The sequence below is a fragment of the Nipponia nippon genome, unplaced genomic scaffold, assembly GCF_047370975.1.
Source record: "Nipponia nippon isolate SJK-2023a ecotype South Korea unplaced genomic scaffold, ASM4737097v1 scaffold_1, whole genome shotgun sequence".
In the NCBI taxonomy this organism is placed as follows: domain Eukaryota; kingdom Metazoa; phylum Chordata; class Aves; order Pelecaniformes; family Threskiornithidae; genus Nipponia; species Nipponia nippon.
The window spans coordinates 43954981-43973794 of NW_028262290.1; the positions used below are offsets into that span (position 1 = coordinate 43954981).

At 36.9% G+C, this 18814-nt stretch overlaps 1 protein-coding gene across 1 annotated transcript in view; it reads left to right on the plus strand.

The window, feature by feature from the left end:
* ALKAL1 (ALK and LTK ligand 1) overlaps window positions 1–17791 on the plus strand; it is a 37899-nt gene extending 20108 nt beyond the window's left edge. The window contains exons 3-6 of the mRNA XM_087735766.1: window positions 8113–8166; window positions 11789–11869; window positions 14235–14311; window positions 17180–17791. Coding sequence (XP_087591892.1) covers window positions 8113–8166; window positions 11789–11869; window positions 14235–14299 — 200 coding nt within the window. The 3' untranslated portion in view covers window positions 14300–14311; window positions 17180–17791. The remainder of the gene's footprint in view (window positions 1–8112; window positions 8167–11788; window positions 11870–14234; window positions 14312–17179) is intronic.
* The last annotated feature ends 1023 nt before the right edge of the window (window positions 17792–18814 follow it).

The window sequence follows — 18814 nt, forward strand, 5'->3', positions numbered from 1 at the left end:
CAATTACTCAGCGTCTAAAAGGAGTCTTATTTGCCATGCTCACATCAGAAATATATTAATGGAATGAATATCAGGAAGAGTAAATGTTCAGTCACTAGTTTAAGTATCCTTAGAAGCATCATTTCAAACCTGGTCAAGTAAATAAGCATGGAAACATTTATTTGACATGGGAGCAGAACTAGCATTTTAGGACTTGCATAATGAGGTACAATCATATATCACAATATGCATTTCGAATATTCTCTATAAATAAAGTTGAAATACCGAACAAAGGTTTTATGGACAGCAAATAAATCCAAAGAGATTAGAATACTGTTTATGCCTGCTCTTGGAGGAGCAGAAGATAAATTGACCAAGTCATTCATTATGAATTCTTAATTGCACTCTATCTGTAACCCTTAGGCTCTAGAGTACACTTTGTATTGTGAGAACTGAAAGGGCTCCCGTTAGATAGAGTAAATGTGGAGACCAGTAAACTCTGCTCTTAGAGCAGAAAGGTATGCATGAGAACATTCAGCATATTCTACATTCAGTAGATGGCAGTGGTATGCAGTTGTAGATTAATTCAGGATTTTCTCTTGAGCAGACATTCTCATCTCTGTGAATCCAAGCAGCGTTGATTTAGGCATTTATTTGAGGCTTTTTTTTTTTTTTTCAGAAAATACTAAGATAACAGATAATTTTTCACCTGCTAGAGCAGACAGTGATAGAAATTGCAAAAAATTTTGCTAATTTATCGTAATCTTCAGCACTTGGAAGAATCTCATAAGTTTTTAATTTCAAACAGTGCTATTCCATACAGAAAGGAAGGAATGCATCTGTCTGGACCATTGACTCATTTTCCATCTATGGCCTGTGGAACTTAGTATGTACACATCAAAGTCTCAAAATAAAAGTATTCAGTAAGTGGGAACTGTCTGTGTTACTTAATAGAAGTAGTAACACAATGACGTCTTGGAGTACTGTGCACAGAAATAGATATTTTCCCTTGGCTAAAGGAATGAATTGCAGATCTGTTGGGGAAAAGCAGTGTGTGTGTGTGTGTGTCTAAGCAAACAAATTACTAAGACAATTAGAAATTATTATAAAGCTTTTAATTATGGAAAACTGGAAGAGAAAGAACAAAACAAAAGCAGAAATACAGTTTATGTGGTAGAAACCACAGATGAGGAGGCTAAGAGAATTAAATTACATCATTTAAGCAGATATTTTCTCATATGGCAGTTATTTCTAACACAAATAATAGAAAATGTTTAATGATTTATGATTGTTAATGATGGAAGGAGTTGCTCTCTGTTGCACAAAGCAATGTTTTTTCTTGCCTCCCTGTGGGAAACTGCAATAGAAAATGCATTAAATATATCAGTCTGTGAACTGAGTTGTAAGACAACCACAAATTTGTCCTAAGGATTTTGAGCACTCTTGGACAGACCCCAGAATCAATTGGTGGTCCCTGAGTAGGAAATACAAATGTCACACATTTTCAACAAAGAAAGAACTGTCTTTCTCTGCTGCATCAGACACCGCATGAGGATCCAAAGAAACATTTCCATCTATATTAATATGGCTATTGTTTGCAGAACGAAAAGTAATACCATTCTGGTAGCAATGGAATACGAGCATTAAAACAATAGCATTTCCAGCATAGCCAAAGTTGCTGGAAATCCTCAGTTTTGCAGGTAAGAACTTTGTCCAGCCGTGGGCCCAGAAGTAAGAGTTTTGTGCAATCTGGTCACAGCCAAAGTATAATAATAAAAGTAGGAAATTAACACCTTTTAATTGGTCAGGGTACTGAAGAAAGCAGTATATGTTAACTGATTCAACTCTGCTTAACGTCATCTGCTGCTGAGGGCTGTGTTAGGATCTGCTCTCTTGAGCACCATGAAACCACGGTGTGGCAAATGCCCTAGCCAGGGAGTGGGATTGAATCCTTGTGACAGCTGCCCAAATATTTCTGTCTACATCTAGCAGGAGTATCTGGATCAGGTCTCTAGGTGCATGCTTCAAGCTCCACTTATTCACAGGGTATTTTACCATGTGATTCCCGTGTATGACACAGTAGTCAAACACCTATGCTTTACTCAACATCACACCATACTCTTACCAAAATGAGTGTTAACAGTTTTTTCTCCACTGGGATGCCTTATTGTTGCACTGTTTTCTATTAATTGTTGATTTTGAGGAAAACTTGTTTGCCTTTTTTTTAACTGGGGCTGTACATCTCTTCCTAACATTTGTAGAAATCACTACATATGTAAATTAAGGCATACAGAGGAAGGATGATTTGAGTCATTAAGGTTCTGAATATCTTTTGTGTGGTTTTTTTAAAGCACTGCTTTTGTAAAGATTTCATGTATTTTTAAGACAATTATGCTGAAGATACTTTCATCCTGGCATTGCAATGTCATTCCATTCACTCATGTTTCTAGTATATGGCTTTACTTGGGTATTTTTCTCTTCTTCCTGTCTATTTTCATCTCTGTTGCTTAAGTTCTTCTGACACCTTATCAATTTCTTTATGGATTTACATTTGAAAGATTTTACTATCACTTTTATCACCATACATTTTATTTTTCTGTAAACTAAATCCCTCTTGACATTGCTGAATGTATGCAAACCTACTACTATTGGTGTTTCACCTTGTAGTATTGTCATAGTAGACAAGGGTTGCCATCTTTAGGCACTGTGGGGGGTTTCTAGTAAAGAATAAATGGGACTTGTCTATTTTAACAAGTACTCAAGACAGTTTTGCTGACAGTGTTCCAATATTTGCAGAAGCATGATATTTCAACCACTGCAAGATTTATTCCTGTACTATGAAAAAATACAGCCTTTGTTTAAGTTGAAGCTTTGGAGAGTCTTGTCCTCCTAAATGTCACTTTTAATTAAAACTTTATTAACACATACTGTGTTGTAAGCAGGTTCATAACATGAAATGATCTTTGAAAAAAGATAAAATAATCACATGCTATTTTCCTGTCAAAACAACATTTTTGGAAGCCTGCATCTGGATTTATAATAGAAGACTCAGCCGCATCTCATTGCTGACAGTTTTCTTCTGCCATTTTACAGACAGAAAGAAGAAAGTACACAATAAAACATTGGTTTTCTAAATGCCATAGTTATAAAATAACTTTAAATGAAATAGTGGGAATTAAGGTTTTCATAAGATTGTATCTATGACAGTTGTGCAAAATCTAGATTAATCTATATTAGACTAGGAAAAATTGATTATAAAGTTGGTAATGCAAGGTCTTCTGAAATGTATTGCTTTGTATTAAAATAAATTTGGCTTGAAAAGGATTATAAAGTAAAAGAAAATATGACTAGGAAAGAAAGAATAGAAAGCAAAGAAAGAAGGGTAATTCTAAAGCATTGCCCTTTCTAAAGAACAGACAATTACATTAACTCAAAATGGCTTTACTACAATGAATAAAAAACAGATCAGGTCATATAACCATTATATGATATAATAAGATGCATTACCATTGCTATTGACTATGTCTTGGACTATGTATCATATTGTAAAATAATTTCTGTGAGGTTATAATCATTTGAACTACCTAACTCTGTTAAGTAACTTCTTGAAGTGCAGAACATAAAAATGAGAAAAGCCTGTTATTCCATCATGTGACATATCATTTCAAGGAATGTTGTACAAAATAACAGTGGATATTCTGAATTAACAATGGATATTCTGGAAAATGGATAATTATTAAACCTGGCTAAAGATGCCAGGCTTTAAATACTGTAGTTGAAGTGTGTTGTGGAGAGCACTTTAGCACCTGCTGAATCTGACAAATATCATTTAGGTGGCAGACAAAGGTGTAGTGATAACTAACATAATTTCTGGTTTTATATTCTGTAGGATATGCTTACGTTTTCCTGAAACATTTACCTGCCATGGAGAAGTTTTCCATGAATGGTTTAAGAGTTGATTTTTTTTCTTATTTTTTTTAGTAATTGACGAAAAATTGCTTTGGATTTTACTGTTTTGTTTTTTTTAGATGCAGGAATATTCTTCCAAAAGAGAAGATTATGATTCTTCACAAAGACCTTTTTTTTCTTACATAGAAAGATTAAGGCACTTGGCCAAGGAAGCAGAGTCTGAGCTCTGCTACTTCACATTTTCTGTGCTTGCCTACAGTATAGCCTGCAGTGAGACGTTGTAGATCGCCCTAGTGTAGACCCGGACTAGGCCAAGATCTGGAGTAATTCTTTGCTGTCTGATTTACACTGCTTCTCTGAATAAGCTAAAAATAAGCAAAGGCTGCCTGTTGGGAGCATAAACAAACTGAGATCTTGATTTTTTCTGCCAAGGTGCTACCACCTGAGGATATGGAGTTTTCATGCTCCAAGCCAACAAACTGTTGTATGGATTTGGTTTATTTCAGTGCTGCGAGCACAGCTCTTCTTGTTATTTATACTACAGCAGGACATGAATTTTCCAGGCACAATTATGGTGACATGCTGCTGGAGACAGTGCAAACACACCTGCTGTCACAGCTTTGCAGTCTGAACAGACAAAACACAGAGAGACCGAAGGCACAGAAAGGTGAAAAGCCTGATCCAAGGTGAAGAAATGATGTCTTATATTGCAGGTTAAGCATATGCCTGAGCCCAGGACTGTGCCTTATTTAGTCTTCTACCTCTCTGTAATTGTGTCCAAATTACTGAAAAATTAAACATTCGTGTCAGCTACCAGGTGCTGAATAACAACTGAGAAGTGCACCGAATAATTTCTGGGGAATTAGCTTAACAGCAGTGACTTAAATCAACTTTGGAAAGTTTACAACAAAATGAAAGAGTGGGGAGCTGGAGCAGCTGTTGCTCACTGCTTTTTAGCTCAGACCTTGCTAGCTCTCCCCATCATCCCATTTATCCCAGCATGGGATAAAACTCAGGTAGATCCAATCATCTTTTACCTGAAGCCTTGAGACCTTCTGTGAAGTGTCACAACTTGAGAAAATTAACAGTATGGATGGTTTAGAACCAAATTTGTGGTATAAACTTAACCATTCTGTCCATGAAGCAGAGCTGGAAAAGCCTCGGAATTTGTCTTGTCCCTAGATTTTTGCCATAAATATTCATAGTATTTTAGACAGCAGATCTAGTAGCAGATCTGTCCTAGCACCATTTAATAGTTGTCCATGGCCATTGCTGTCTGTGGAAGGAGCGTAGGATGGACAGCATTTTGCCCCAGATGGGTAATTATCTAAGGACACATATAGATGTCCTAATGTAAGTAAGAAAGAAATCCTTGAATTAAGATTATTTTTGATTATAAACTGAGATTATACCCAGGATGAAGCCAAAGTCAATAGCACAAGTGCCTTATGACTCAGAGGTACTCTCTCTGGTGAGCAGTGCAGGTTTTGTAAGCCTGGGCACAAGAATGCCACAGTCTGAATGTTCTCCCAGCAGATTAAAAACAGTTACTCTATGCCATGGGATATATACTGGCTGTATTTTACTAGATTGTGTATCACGGTCTTGAGGCAAGAATGGATTGAATAAACTCTCTCCACTCAATATTTCCTGTTCATGTGGGTTTCACACTTAAAGCATTTTATTCTTTCATTTTCCTGTGTCTTTTGTATTTTTGCCCAGTGTGACTTTCAAGTGTTTTGATTTTAGTAATGCTTTGCCAATCTATCTATCTTATTATATTCATGTTTCTGCTTTTCCTTTGTGAAATTAATGTGTCAAAGGAATTTAACTTTGCCTTGTGAGGATGTGAGCATACATTGTGAGAATGGATGTTAATCTCTCCATCTTAACAGGTGATAGCTCCCATGTGAAATATGACTGGAGCAACCAAGAGCTTGTTAAAAGCCAGGAAAAGCTAGCATAAAGGTTTTGTCATGAGGATTTTTCACTGCCTTATAAAAACATCCTGTGTGGACTTGGAATCCTGCTTCTGGCTGCAGTGTGATCTGGTTGGGAGTCAGTGATACATATTCTATTCAAAAAAGATGTTCGTCAGTTTGATTGAAATGCTACAAGTCCTCAGCCTCGCAGTTGTGTACAGATAGGAGGGCTTGGCTATTCAGGCAGAGTTGCCAGCGGACAGAAGTGTTCAAGTAACCTGTGCTGCCTGTGATTTTTATACAAATGAGCCTAGGTTGCCATTGTGGAGGGCTAGGGGCTCACTGATTGTGTTTTACCAAGCAAATGTACTGTACTATTAAGAAAATGAACACTTGAAGAAAGCTGAAACGTGGGCACATGTTGAAAAGCTGATTGCTGCCCGGAGGGGTGGCAGCCGCAGCAGGGGAGGGAGCAGGCATGCAGTCAGTATCATTCAGTCACTTTCCAACACACAACTGACCTAGTTTTCCCTATTGGGACAGGCATAGTGGGGCTGGTGTGAATCTTGGGCTGATGTAGGTTACTCGTGGGAATTAGGCCCTGCAGCGTTCCTTCTCAGGCTTACTGACAAGGCTACAGCTGCAATTTTATACTGGCAATGCCTAGCTCCTTGCCTGAGCATCAAATCCTTTATCCTGTTTTACCTTCTGTGCATTTCGGGTGGGGTTTTGGCTGTATACTCTATTACAGACTTTTCCTAAAGAACTTTATGGGGCAAAAGGTGGTTACTATTCCCGTAGCAAATACTATAGACTTCGAAAGGAGCTGGGTCTAAATGTTCTCTGTCAGAGCAAGAATGCCTGTTCCTAGCCCAGCCTTCACCAGGCTTTGGTTATTTGTCAGTACTGGTCCACTTGAGGCATCCCATTCAAAACTCACCCAGGTTGTTTCACTGTTTTGGCTTTACATATGCTTCATTCTGTGTAATTTTAAACTACTTAGCATTTCATGTCAGTGAAATTTTAAGTTTAATGTAGAAGGGGTGATATTTCATTTGCAATAAGGAAACAAATTAAGTTTATGATGTCAGTTAAAACTGAGATTTTTGAGGAATGTTAAGTAAATTAGGTCCCCTAATCTTGCTGCATTGCAGTAAGACTTGGGCATTTTAGCTTAAAATCCCAGCCTAAAAATACACTCATGTGACCTCTGAGAAACTGCCTAAAGCCAGTGGTGAGAATTTATTTTGGCAGATTACCAACATCTTCCTATAATATGAGAGGAAACTTGCTCATTTCTGAGCTAAATGTTAATTCAGACTGGGAATTGAAAAAAATGTAGGAGAATACAAAGATTTAAAATGACATAAGTTGTAAGGAAATATTTTTGGTGAATAAGTATGTTTAGCTGCAGGTCCTAATGCTGAGAATTAATCAAGTTCCTTGTATTAGTGCTAAGAAAGGTATTTCTTTTGAAGTTAACATAACATGCAGCTGTTATGTACAGTTACTGTCTGCAGTAATAACTGCAGTTACCCAAGAATTTTTTAATACAGCTTTTCAGTGGAAAATTTATGAGACTGAGGGGGAATGTACTAGTTCAGATAATATTTACTTGCATCAAAAGTTTCTGCTGTAAGCCAGAGGCAGCTTCCGATTGCAAAAAAAATAGTATAGTTTTTGTGTTAGCTCCAATTTCTCTTCTGCCTGATTCCTTTGGCTGTTCTAAGACTTCTACTTTCTCTGCTACTTTTTGGAAAAAATACCGTATATGGAAAGGGACTATTTTAAAATTCACAGCAGTTTTCACAGGAGAGGAGTACTATTTTTTGACTAATAGTGCAATAAAAATATGCATGGCCCATATCTATCATCTTAGGCAATCTATAGGAGACTTTTCAGGTACTTGTTATTTCAAAACCCAAAATATGGTATTTGGTTCGTATTTATCTAGGTATTTTACATAATTTGTTCAGGTACTCAAATACATGATAATGTATTTATGTTATTTACGGTCTTTCTAAAATTATAGCCCAACTCAGACCTAAGATGTGCAGAAGTGATTGTCAGAAAATCTGATAGTGTGTGTTGTAGGATGACCATTTGATATTCATCTGTGAATTACCTGAAACATTTCACAATGTTGTTTACACACACGCACAAAACTATGAAAATTAATTTCAGAGTTAATTTGGGAAGCTATTTGGTCTCTTTACAGTAGACATCTTGGCATATTATGCTTTCAGGGCTTTTATTGTAGTTCCTATACTACATAGATACATTTTTTTTCTTGTCTCCTCAGAAATTTTCCCAAGAGATTCCAGTCTAAAAGACAAGTTCATAAAACACTTTACAGGTAAGGCAGCTGCTTGTTTCTACATATGCATATTCTAAGTAGCTTTTTTTGAGGTTCTGCACCAAGTTTAACACTTGTGAAGTTAAATTTGCGTATTTTAGGACTAGAAACTTTTAAAGAACTGTGATTACGTTGAGGTTTGAGTCTCTCTTTGAATAATCTAGCCTAAAATAACTTTCAAAACATGGTAAGTTATAACATCATTTAAAACTTATTGTTTCATTTTTATCATCCTATTGTTGCTTACCATATTTATTTTCAAGTTCACTAATTTTAAAACTTCTCATTGGACTGCACATACTTTTCAGAAACAGACCTATGTGGCCATGTAAGTTTGCACTATATCAGGGAAATACTTTTTGTTTTCTGTCTCATGATGTGTACATGTGGATGCTTATTTTAACATGCGAAACAAATAGAACAAGGAAGGATTAAATCAGTGTAAATGAAACAGAAAAAGAATTTGCTATTTCAAATATGAAAGATTATTATGATTACAGTCAAGTACTTACTTGAAAACTCAGGTGGAGTTGTATAATACACTTACCTTTGGGACCCTGTTTTGTAACTACTGGGAAAGATACTGTACCCTCTGAATATATGCAAAAACAGTTGCCAACAGCAAGATTATTGCATTGATTCTTTACTCTCCAGTTCCAAATGTTCTGTAATTCTGAAAAGTGAAGGTCTCAGACTACGACACTGCAAATATGTTGGTGATTTTCAACGTTATTTGGATTAGTGAAACTAAAAACTAAAGAAATAGTTGGCAGTTGGAGCATGAAAAAAAGAATTGGAAATAATAAAGCATTTCCTCTTTGCTGGAAAATTCAGACAGTCCTTGGCAAGAAAGGAAGGAATTCGTTGTCTCTTTTGCATGGGGGAGATGTCCTCAAACCTTTAGGATAAGCACAGCTTGAAGGAACTTTGTACCAACTGCTAACTGCAGCCTAACAGCATCTACAGGAAATGTGCCACACCCAGCTGGTCCTTCACACTTCTAGTAAACAAGAGTAATTATGAACCTTACTATTTTTAGCCCATATGAGAAAGAAATGAAAAGAATGTATAGATTCCAACTATGCTATCCTGTGTAGCACAGGAATACTGAAAATTCTTCTCCTGGGGAGGACAGACAAGAAAGGCTTGGATTAATACTTAATCCATTTCCTTTTCATTTTTAACTTTGGAAAATGCTCAGCTACCATAAAAAGCTCAACATAAGAATCTGGGGAAGCTAAATAATGAATACAGAACAAGTTTTGTTACTCAAAAACAACAGCGAAAAACTACCATGTGTTTTACAGAAGGTAAACTAAATCATAGAAAAGAAAAAGAGTAAAAAATACCTGAAGGCCTGTTTCTGGAGCCATTCATTAAATTAATAGTCCTTTTCTGTGTGAGTAGTTGCCATCAAAATTGCTGAAATTATTTGACAAACATTACCTGGAATGAATAAGGAAAGCAACTTCATTCCAAAATTCTTGAAGTTTATTTGCTGGCTCAGAATTTCTGCCTACATCTTTTTTTTTTTTTTTTTTTTTAAATTATGTCCTTAAGATCTGCAGTGATGGGTTTTTCTGCCTGTTTTTTTTTTTTTCTTTTCCACAGCTCTATTAAGTCCTGTAATCCGCAGGCTTTTTCTTAAAATACAGCCTATGTTTTTCTTGATTCTGTTCAAATCATAATCCTTTTTCTATCAACCTTAGTTAAGTAAACTGTTCAGATATAGTCCTTACCAGTTCAAGAGTTAGAACATCCTAAACTAAGGAAGTTGTGAAAAAGAGAAGAGAAGGGGAAATCAACATTATCTTTACAGTCCATTATCTTTACAGTTTCAGGGTTAAGAAAATTATTATACACTTCTAGTATGCCAAGAATAGTAGACACATTTTAAAGCCAAATATGAACCATATGTAACAGTCTTTGACTATAGCAAAAATCATAAATAATCTTGTGAATCATAAAGCTATCTAACAATTCAGCTTGAAAAGCCAGCTGCCACAGAGTGCTCTGTAAGGCACAAATAAAATTAACAGCCTATTATTTTTGATGGCAAGGAAGAGTACTAGAAAACCATATATTAACTGAAAGGACACAAAATTTATTTAGTGACAAAAACTGATCTTATCTCCATATACCTTGGATAATTTCAAATTATGTATTTTCTCTTGAGCCTAATGACTCACTCATAAAAAATGGCAACAATCTTCCAGTTCAAAGTTGCAAAGGCTGCTTTGTCAGTTTGTTGAAAAGCTTATTTGTGGCTGACAAATCTCATGAAATCCACATATTATTGTAAAATATACCTAATGTTCAAGTGTGTTCACTGTCACAGAGAGGAATCTTCTCTCAAGCTTTTGGTAGTTTGGCTCTACTATCAACAGAGAATTGGCTTGGTATGTTTTACCAGGCTGGTAAACCACCTTTCAAGTTGTGAAATAAGTAATTTTTGCCTTGGAATGCTTGCTACCTTCCTCTGACAGGAAAGTTAGTCAACACAGCGTGCTTCATATGGATTCTTTTGTAGCATTGCTTGAAACAAGCTGTTCTTATTCAGGGTTCCTATTTGTGCTGAATTTAGAGGGTGCAAGTTAAATTTAGTCTTGTTCAGTTAGTGTCAATTTATGTCAGTGTTTTCTGTCCAAATCACAGGAAACTCATCCCCAGCTGTCAGTGGTAGTATTGCTAAGCAGGTTACATGATGCAAATATTACATTTTTGCTCTCCATTTCAACTTGGATGCCATCAGTAATACCTTCCCAGGGCCATCAGTGGTTATGGAAGGGCTCTTTGGCAACTTGTTACCTTTGAGCCATGCTTTGGAGACCAGTAGCTATATATTCTTATCAAATATTTATGTGGGCAGATGACTGTATATCCAGAGAAGGGAGCACAGGCTGGAAGAACAAAGACACAGCACGCTACACCATGGGCACACAGGGATTTGCCTCACCCAAACATTGAAACACATGCTGCCCTCTGTGCATCTGCACCCTTTCTTGCTAGGACTACTTTAACAGGAGATCAGGTTCCTAGATGTTATTCAGCTGTCATTTTTTTTTCCTCAACACCCACATTGTATATTAAGACCTTCATAAACCATCTATGTGCAAATTAGAAGCATTAGTACATGAAACCACTTCATCTTTCCAGGACTTAGAAACTCATATTTGATTAAAATGATGCTTTTATTTATCTTTAGAAATAATATGCACATTCCATCTACATTATTCCTTCTACATTAGACTACTGAGGACTACTGACAAGCAAACTAAATTCTGTTGTAGTTGCACTATTCTATTTTTCGCCATATAAGAAATTTTACTGTTAATTTTGAATTACTGGAAATTCGAGGCTAAGCCAATCCATCATTTCCAAGGGCCATTTTCCCATTAATCAGATCATGAGCATAATAGCATAGCAAGAGTATTTCTTTCTGTTATTTCAGTAGCATTGCTATACTTGCATTGCATCATAATTGTTTAAGGTGTAGTAAAGGACTAAATGTAATTTTAGACAAAAACCCCTGAACTTAATTTTATGTGTTTCTGTCATTCATTGAAGCTGCAAAGCAGTGACATTGAAAGCATGTGGTTAACTCCTGCTTACTTTCAAACAGGGCCAGTCACATTTTCATCAGAGTGTAGCAAGCACTTTCATCGACTGTATCACAACACAAGGGACTGCTCAACGCCAGCCTGTAAGTAGTAATTAAAGTGCTTTATAATGCTAGCTGTGATACTTGTTTAAAAGCAACCTATTTTTTCTACTCAGTGTTTGATGTGCTGGTCCTTCTGTAACTGTTGCTCTTTACTTTAGCACTATACTACAAAATATACCCAAGTTGTTCTAATATACAAAGATTTTCTATTAATGCACTTGCAATCAATTGCATGTAATGGAGTTCCTTCAAAGTGAGACTAGCATAAATGAAATGAAAACTACACTCTGAAAAACCAGTCGGGCAGAGGGCAGATATGAAGCCCTATGCAGAGGGCAGATATGAAGCCATATTCTCCTTCCTGCTCCTTTTACCTCTACTTATTAACTTGTACAATAAGATAAAATCTGAACTATTCTCTACCTTCTCTTAACGCTCAATAGTATGGTTATATCTTGGTTTTTTTAGTGTATTTCAGTTTGTGATGATAATTTTCTATTATATGTGTATTGTTAAAGAACATTAGATCACTTAATTCGTCATTTCTGTTATTGATACGTGGAGTTCTTATCAAACAATATTCCAGTAAGAGATCCACAGAAGTTTTGCTTTAACACAGCCTGAATGTAATTTTGTCAGAGACTGAAAAATAAAACTGTCCTAAGATTTTATTAAACAGATAAAACAAACAAACAAACCAAACAAACAAAAAAACCCAAACAAAATGGAAATCCCTTAAAAAGAAGTTACTTCAGCATTGTCTAGTGCAAGGGACAATTAAAATAAAGTGAGTGGAAAATAAGCAATACCATTTAGTTAGAAAAGGTGAATCTCGTTAGTGATGTGTAAGCACAAACTATGGACCGAGGTGCTTTGGAAATTTTTCAGGATTTAACATGAAAAAACAATGACACTTCTTGTCTGCATCACTTGGAAAGTTGGTAAGCACTTTTTGTGAGCAGCTGAGATACTCTCTTACCAAAGCTCAGCACCTCAGAGGATCTGACTTTTGAAAGGGACTGGAGCGGCCCTCGTCTCCATCCACCCTTACACTGATCAGAAGTTGGAATGTAGCAATCCATGGCTGATCCTCAAAAGATATACATATAGCTTTGTAAGTACACATATGAGTAGGCTAGACATATATCTATTACATGCTGCATAACAAAAATACCATGCATGTTGCACATTGCATGCCTTGATACGTGGATCCAGATAATATGAATATTATTTGGACTCCCCTGTATTGCCTGAGTGCTTCACTTTATCTATGAAGAAACACAATCATAATATTTCTCTTCTAATTCAATAGCTTTTCTCTAAACTTAAAAACAAGGTTGTGGTTAGGACTGTGTGAAGAACTGATTTTTATGTTCAACTATGAAAACAAAATGTAAAATAAAAAATGCAATTAAAACAAAACAATGGGTTTTTTTTCTCCTTTATGTCAATGAAACCCAAAGCAGACAATGAGTTTCAGTCAGCCTGAAATGTTCTGTTCATCTAAAAAGGAGAGCTAAATCCTCAGAACTGTCTCTACCTTATCCAGCACTCAGGGTTTAGAATAGCTATCAAGGCTGATCATAGCCAGGATGTCTTCCTGTCTCTTTAGAGGGGTTTGATATTTTCTTTCAGGGACACCTTAGCCACTATAGGATGTCTGAGGAAGAGTTACTTCCTCTCTTGCTGACATGGTTATATTCTGTGCAAACATTCCCTGAAGAACTGAACCCAGGTTAGCAATCAGTCTCTTGCTGTTTGGCACAATTTCTATTAAGTTTTATTAAAATACCTATTAAGCAAGAGAAGAAAATTGCACCTAAGTATTGCTTGTTACCAAATAGTTAGATCTTTCCATCAGAAAGGATGGCAGTGGCTCAGGGGCCACTTGAACCAAGTGGTTGTTTGAACCAAGGGCACCAGAGAGAGAGATAGCAAGTGGAGCACTAGTATTTCTAGTCTAATGATTAGGAGATGTACTTAGACACGGAAAATATGGATTTCCATCCATGTTAATACTAAGTGAAACAATTAAAAGTTTAAAAGAGCCTGAACTCAAACTACCTCATAGTCTGCTGGTTAGAATAGCCTCCCAGTTAATGAGTTAAATTTCTTCAAGTAAAGTTGGGAGTTGAACCTGGACTTCTACATCCTAGGAGGAAACTACCTGGTAGAAAAATAATTGCTACCATCACTTACATTTCCTCTAGAGTCCTGGCTAGGATAAGGTACAATCTAATTTTGCATCTTGCACACATAATTTCATGAATTTCCATCAGAGAATGGTTTCACTGTGTAGAGTGTCTGAAATTCTGGTACAAACTCTGCATTTAATTTTATGCAGTTTTTTGAGGGTATCTGGCAACTGAGATTCATTATTGCTGTGGGTAATTTTGTTTTATAGATTATAAAAGATGTGCAAGGTTGCTAACAAGATTAGCAATGAGCCCTTTGTGTACACAGTCCTAGGATGTTTGCTATGTAAGTATTATTTTTCCCACTCATTTTCTTATTAGTTCAATGGTCTAGCGATTTACTTCACACTTGTACCTTGTTATCAGGCGTGGCGTACAGAAATGTTGTATTAACAGAGTGCATCAATGTACAGCTCTGGCATTGCTGTAAGGAATGACCAGCTCCTCATGGAAATACATAGAAGCACAGATACCTCTGATAGGCCCCACTGTCATTTCCTACAAGTCACTTGTGGCACGGTAGTCCAAAATTGTGCACTGGGTGACCTCTTACTGTCCAAAATTTTAGGAAGGAGTCTGGTTGGTGAAAGAAAAAATGCATGAGGACTTCGTCAACCCATTGCCTTTCAGAAGAGGGCTTTGTTGTCTATCCATGGAAGAAGCAGAATGTCTTAGTCTCAGGTCTGCCAATAAAATCTTCACAGATACCTTGTCACTTTATTAATCTTTGGGACTACTTTTCATTCCCGGATTGTCTCCTGAGAATTTCTCTAATGTTAATACCACTTCGTGGTGATGGAAATAAACTGAACATAAAGATGTGACAAAGCTAAAGGCTTTAAGTAACAGGCTGTGGAAGGAACCAGTCCATTCTTGTTTATGAATAGCATCTTGAATGTGTTAATTAAACAGCATTGTCATTGATAAAAGGAACATCTTCAAGTGAGCTGTTTTCTCCAGTTGTTTGAATATCAATAAGATGGTAACACTTCCAACAGTAATTTGAAAAACTGCCCCGGTTTTTCTATATTTTATTGACCAATAAAATATAGAAAATCAGTGAATTTAATTTATTTAAATTTCTTCAAAGATGGTTTCCTTTCACCACCTCCTCCTGACAAATACTGCAAGCTTGGAGTTTGGGGGAGTATGTCACTTCTTCCTGCATCAAGACTTCAATTCATACTAATCAAGAATAAGAAAGGAAGAGTAGGATATGAGTCAGTGTTAGCTGATTTGATTTCCAAGTGGAGGTGGGATTCATTTTGGTGGCTGTGAGAAAATGCTTTCTCTTCTTATTTTCTTTTCTTAACTATTTTCAGTCTGTTTGGCCTCTTGCCTTCCCAGTCTTGCAGATGGTTTTGAATATATCAGAGGCACTCAACTAGAGACTGACTAGGGGTCACATTACTTTTCCAGGATCTCCTTTTCATGACTAAGTGCAGGAATCCTTTTCTGAATGCCCTTTTTTAAAGAATTTTTTTTTTGAGGTGCTTAAATTCCTCTTTGTTTGTTAGTATTCTCTTTCAAATATCAGCTTTCTAAAACATGCCAGCACTCTCCCATTTTCTGCACTTTGACCTATTTAGGCTGTGTTTTTTCCCTCATCTGTATCCCTTTACACCTCTGGGTTCATGGCTCAGGGCTTCCAGAAAGATTTCTGGGTGTTCCAATACTTTTCTTTTCCTTTTCTTTCAAGAAGATGAGTCAAAGATCTGCCTCCAAATCCACAGTACAGAAGCATCTCATCCTATTACCATCTTTAAAATACAAAAGAATCAAAAGTTGCTATGATTCGCAAATCCAGGTGCTCTAATTTGCCTGCCAAAAATACACTCAAGGAGCTGACATGTGGGGAAGGGACGGTCTAAATGGTAAGCAATGTTAGCAGCTCGTGTGCATTGTGTTCACTTAAAGTTGTATCTAGGCTGACTTTCTCTCTACTTTGTTAAAAATGGAGAAAACATTATAGGAAAAAGTAGAGCTATGATCTGAGTGTTTCCTGGCTGCCTCTGTGCTCCCCCACCATGTTCCTCCACCAAACAGATAGTGGCTAGTTTCCACTAGAGATAAGACAGGCTCAGGTCTTCATGTCTACTCATATCCAATATCTTCTTGGAATGGAAACATTTTCCTGAGAAGGACGAAGGGTGGTAGGAGTTGCTCTCTCTCCCTTCCAAATAGACAGGGCATCACAGGAGTTATATATGTTCATCCCTCAATAACACTGCATTTCTAGCATGATTCTGTGATTGCTTCTACTCCATCTTTTGGCACAGAGGATCTGTTTTCCTCACCACCCTCACACTAGCTTAGAGAGGACAGGGTCATAGTTCCTCTTTACTGTAAGGGAAATTGCCTTTGCTTTAACATCCGAGAGAGTCTTGGAGATTCTCAGTTGCCTTGAAGAAGGAGGCTCTCCCACTCGAAGGACTGGCAACTATTTTTAAGCATTTCTCCTGCATGTACTAAAATAGGCTGCATTTTCCTCATAAAAAACAACTGCAGTGCTATTACGGGAATATTTTCCTGTTAGAAATGAAGTTTTGCCTGGGAAAAGCCAACCTTCCCACGGGAGGTGGCAGCGCAAGCGGTATCGGGAGCTGGAGGGGAGCGGCCGCGGGCCGTTTCAGCACCCTGGAGAGGGCCTCGGGGGGTTCGGCGCCGCGCCCCGGGGAGCTGCCGGGACGCTGGCAGGGGCGGTGGCGGCGGGGCTCCGGAGCTGGTGGTCACAGCACACACCTCCTTGCTGTTACTGCCTGTTACGGCTTTCAGCGTTTTGGTTTTGGTTTCTTTTGTTTTGGTTTGGTTTGTTGTTTTTTTTTTTTTCCCCCTAATTCAGATCCTTGCAAATGGAAGTAAAGCATTTCATGAAACCCAGAATCTAGAAATGCACATGACTCTATGCATGGGAAACTTCCTTGTAAGATGCAGCAGCATGGACCACTACGTGTTAAACCTCTTAGCATTGATGCTGAGGATTTGCCACGGCAAAACTCATTAGTGTTCACAGGAGGGCAAGACCCACTGGCATTCTGGAGTTAAGATTTATGCAATCCACAGGAAACTGTGATTTATAAACAGAATTATACTAAGCAGTCTGCCTCTGTGTTTTGAAACTAGTTATAAAATGGCATGTCCTTTTTTCTTGCAGACTTTCTACTAAGGAGAGAATTCTGATTTTCCAAGAAAGTGCCTTGAAATCTTCCAAGACAGAGAAGACATCTTTTACCTTTTTGATTTACAACGTTTTGTTACTAGATGCATTTTATTTTCCTATATTTGTTGGGACATTCCATATTTGTGTGAAACATTATTTTATTTTAATTTGTAAATTTGTTGCCTATAGTTCAGACAAGCCAATTATTTAAATACATTGTATATAAAGAATACTAATGATATACTGATTAAATGTTATAACCATATGCAGGGAGTTGGTAAAATTTTGCTGTTTCTCTTGTTCCATTGTATTTACATCATTCTGCTCAGGCTCTTACTTTCATTATTTGCACTAACTTGAAATACAGAAGTCTATGTAACTGAAATCTGAATAAGCTGTAAGTGGGGAAGTTTTACTTGCCATGGAAGATATTTTATATTATGAAGCTTTGTTAATATATACATATATATTATTGCGCATCAGAAAAAAAAAACCTGCTCAGAAATGCACCTTGCTTTCAGAAACATTTGTATGACTATTCTGGATTTTCATCAGTTACATTTGTACTGGCACTTACGGAAAGAGTTGCAAATAATGTAAATATAAAGACTGGAAAACTGCAATGCAGTTTTGGTGGAATAAAGAACATAAAGATAAACTATTTTCCAGGAGGAGTTATTTAAATTTATTAAGAGGTTACTTATTTAATTAATATGTAAATTTAATTTATCTGGTGAACTTGCAATAACTTTCCATTGAGACTCCATCAAACTTGTGGGTTTAGTTTTTTACAGCATTTCATTTTCAAGTGGTAAATTATATTCAGATATTTATTTATTCTTCAGCTGAATGAGGTGCAAATAAAAATGCATCATGCACCCACTGCAAACAACAGAAGCCTTCTGTGAAGATGAAGAGAGGGTAATAAAATAAGCCAGTAGAAGAGAAAATACTTTAAAGTATAATATCATAAAACGAAGGGGTATAATGAATGAATTTGGCTGATGACACATCAAGCTTAACTATTTGGGAAGAATCCAAAGCACAATTGCTGCATCTTTCTTATTTAAAATCAAATTGTGATGATAACATTTGCTACCCATTTGTCCCAGCTCTTTTATTGCAAGTTTATATGATTACTTTATGAAGAATGTAGTATGAAGTGAGGTTTTTATGGTCAGGCCCAGAGTAATTGACAACACACATTGATTACTGTGCCCAAATCACAATTCTTGTGATTAACTGACCATTTAAAGTAATCCCCTCAGATTAGATGCTGTCTCTATCCTTTCCCTCAGTGTGGCCTTCATGAGCCCCTTAACTTCTATGGCCAGCACTTCTCCCTCTACAGAATAGCAGGGAAGCTCTGCCCTGGGATTCCTTGTCAAATAGCAAACAGCTGTTCATTCTACATTGTTCAGTGTGTTTCAGCACCAAAGTTGTGCAGTGTCCTATGATGCACCAGGCAGTCCAACCCACAACTTCTGCAGGTACTATCATGTTCTGTCTGGGCAATAATATATTACAGCAGCTGTTTCTAACCAGCTCCTTAGTCATAGCTGTTGAAGTAGTTACTCCCTCTGTAGTCCTGGCTAGAAGGTTGTCCTGTGCTGTTTGTATTTATGCTTA